This window comes from Diabrotica virgifera, chromosome 6, assembly GCF_917563875.1.
Source record: "Diabrotica virgifera virgifera chromosome 6, PGI_DIABVI_V3a".
NCBI classification, from domain to species: Eukaryota; Metazoa; Arthropoda; class Insecta; order Coleoptera; family Chrysomelidae; genus Diabrotica; species Diabrotica virgifera.
Window position 1 is genome coordinate 154,666,550 of NC_065448.1, and position 2,029 is coordinate 154,668,578.

The 2,029-nt window shown below is 33.4% G+C and overlaps 1 protein-coding gene across 1 annotated transcript; it reads left to right on the forward strand.

Annotated features, from left to right (window-relative positions):
- The first annotated feature begins 413 nt into the window (after positions 1 to 413).
- Positions 414 to 1,574, forward strand: LOC126886220 (carboxypeptidase N subunit 2-like). The gene has a single exon (XM_050653082.1). It carries the CDS (start codon positions 414 to 416, stop codon positions 1,572 to 1,574), a length of 1,161 nt encoding a protein of 386 aa, XP_050509039.1.
- The last annotated feature ends 455 nt before the right edge of the window (positions 1,575 to 2,029 follow it).

The window sequence follows — 2,029 nt, forward strand, 5'->3', positions numbered from 1 at the left end:
TTATCCGTGGTCCGTGACGTCAGACCAATAAAAGGACGTTCAAACGCCTCCTAAGAAATTTGAATTTTATACCTAAAAATTTGAATTTTATAGCATTTTTAAAGCCTCGTAATAAGCGTATGGGTTAAAAATATTTTTTTGCATGTAAGCGTTTTAAGATCATGTTACCTTATGTTTTTTAATATTATTTTAATATTTAAAAATTTATGCAAGTTCCCTATTGTGGCGCAATCCCATATAAACATAACACTAAATTTAATAAATGTCGCCTACAAACTTATTTCTAATTAAAACTATTATGAGCAAGATAATTTTTATGTTCTATTGAAATTTGTTGTATATAAAGATCGCAAATTTTGAAGGAATTTTCTAACAATACGTTAACAGTCTAGTGTATAACAGTACTATTAAGAATGCGGTTCAAAAACGGAATAATTATATTTTTTGTGGCAGCCATTGTCGACGAAGTACTTTTAGAAAACCCAGAATTATGTGAGACCAAATTTAATACTGTTAAGTGTTCCGATTGTGGTATACTGCGCGCCCTACAGACAAGTGATTACCATTTTGAATATAAAACGATTACTTACTTTGAATGCAGCGATTATTTTAGAAGGGTTCACATTCACAATTTCCGCAACATATTTGATAACTTACAGAAAATCGAAGTAATAAAAATCACGAAGACAGATGCACGGCGTTTGGTTGAAGGAACATTTAGAAGTAGTACCACATTGCGCGAGTTATATTTGCCTGAGAACAACATTTCCATCATCGATGATTACACCTTTGGCCATTTGACTGCATTGACTCATCTTTTCTTGAACAACAACAAATTGAAAAGCTTCAGCTCCTTCAAGATAACTGAAGGTTTTAATATCAAATACTTGAATTTGGGAAATAATATTTTTGAAGAAATGGTGGATACTGCGTTATATAATTTAAAAAGCCTTACGTATTTAAATCTTGACGGAAATAAGTTTAAAAACATCAGTATGGGTAAGTTAATAAATAACCCGAAAACTGTAAAAGCCGTATCGATGTCTAACAACTTACTTACATACATCAGGTTAGAGTTCTTTGATCCACTAATTAATCTAGAAGATTTGAATTTAGCCTTCAACAAAATCAGTTATATCGGTAGCGCTTTTCTCTATATGGAGAAACTGAAAACGCTCATTTTAAGTTACAATAACCTAGCAAAACTCGACACATACGATATTCCACTTCTATGCCATAGCAGTCTGGAATATCTTGCTATTGATCACAATCTAATTATGTTCATAGACTTGAATGTTGTGGACAATTTACCCTTTGTAAAGAAAATCGCCATAATGGGTAATCCGTGGTATTGCAACTGCTTGAGAAATTACCGTAAAGCCCTTCAAGAACGCAAAATACAAGAAATAAGCGCTAGTGATTACGTTAACACCAAAAGAACCGTTTGTTTTGCTGACCTGACAACTAAGTGTTCTATCAGTACGTCAAAGTTTGTAAGTGTCGTCCTAGAGGACGATAGAGGACTTTCTTTAGATACAAATACCACTTCTTGTCACTTAAATGAATTCGATTAATAAACAGAATCTATCAGTTTACTGTATTCAGTTATCCTATCCCGTACGATCCCATACTATCCCGTTCATTTGTTTGATACATGTTTTTATGGCAGTGCCTATCTCGACCCAAGAAACAGGTGGGTCTTTTAAAAATGTCCCAAGTCAGCGCAAAGGTTAAAACTGTCCGATATAAAATATACCAGCTCGCCTCATGGGATATTAATTCTTACTATCGAATAATTTTACATCTCAATGGAAAAATATACATTTATAGAATAGTTTTATTAACAGTATGATACAATTGATCCGAAAGATGGCATAACCCAGACATCCAAAGTGAAAGTTATCCTCCAACACCAAATTGTTCTATATAGTCCACATAATGTTAAGACAAAAGTCACACCATTTTGAGCGTCGGGTTTTGGAGGGAGAGGGAGGAGAAATCGTTAAATTCGTAGTTTTTTACATTTCTC

What these genes read in the sequence shown, in the direction of transcription:
- LOC126886220 (XM_050653082.1), top strand. Translation starts at nt 414, where the DNA reads ATGCGGTTCAAAAACGGAATAATTATATTTTTTGTGGCAGCCATTGTC.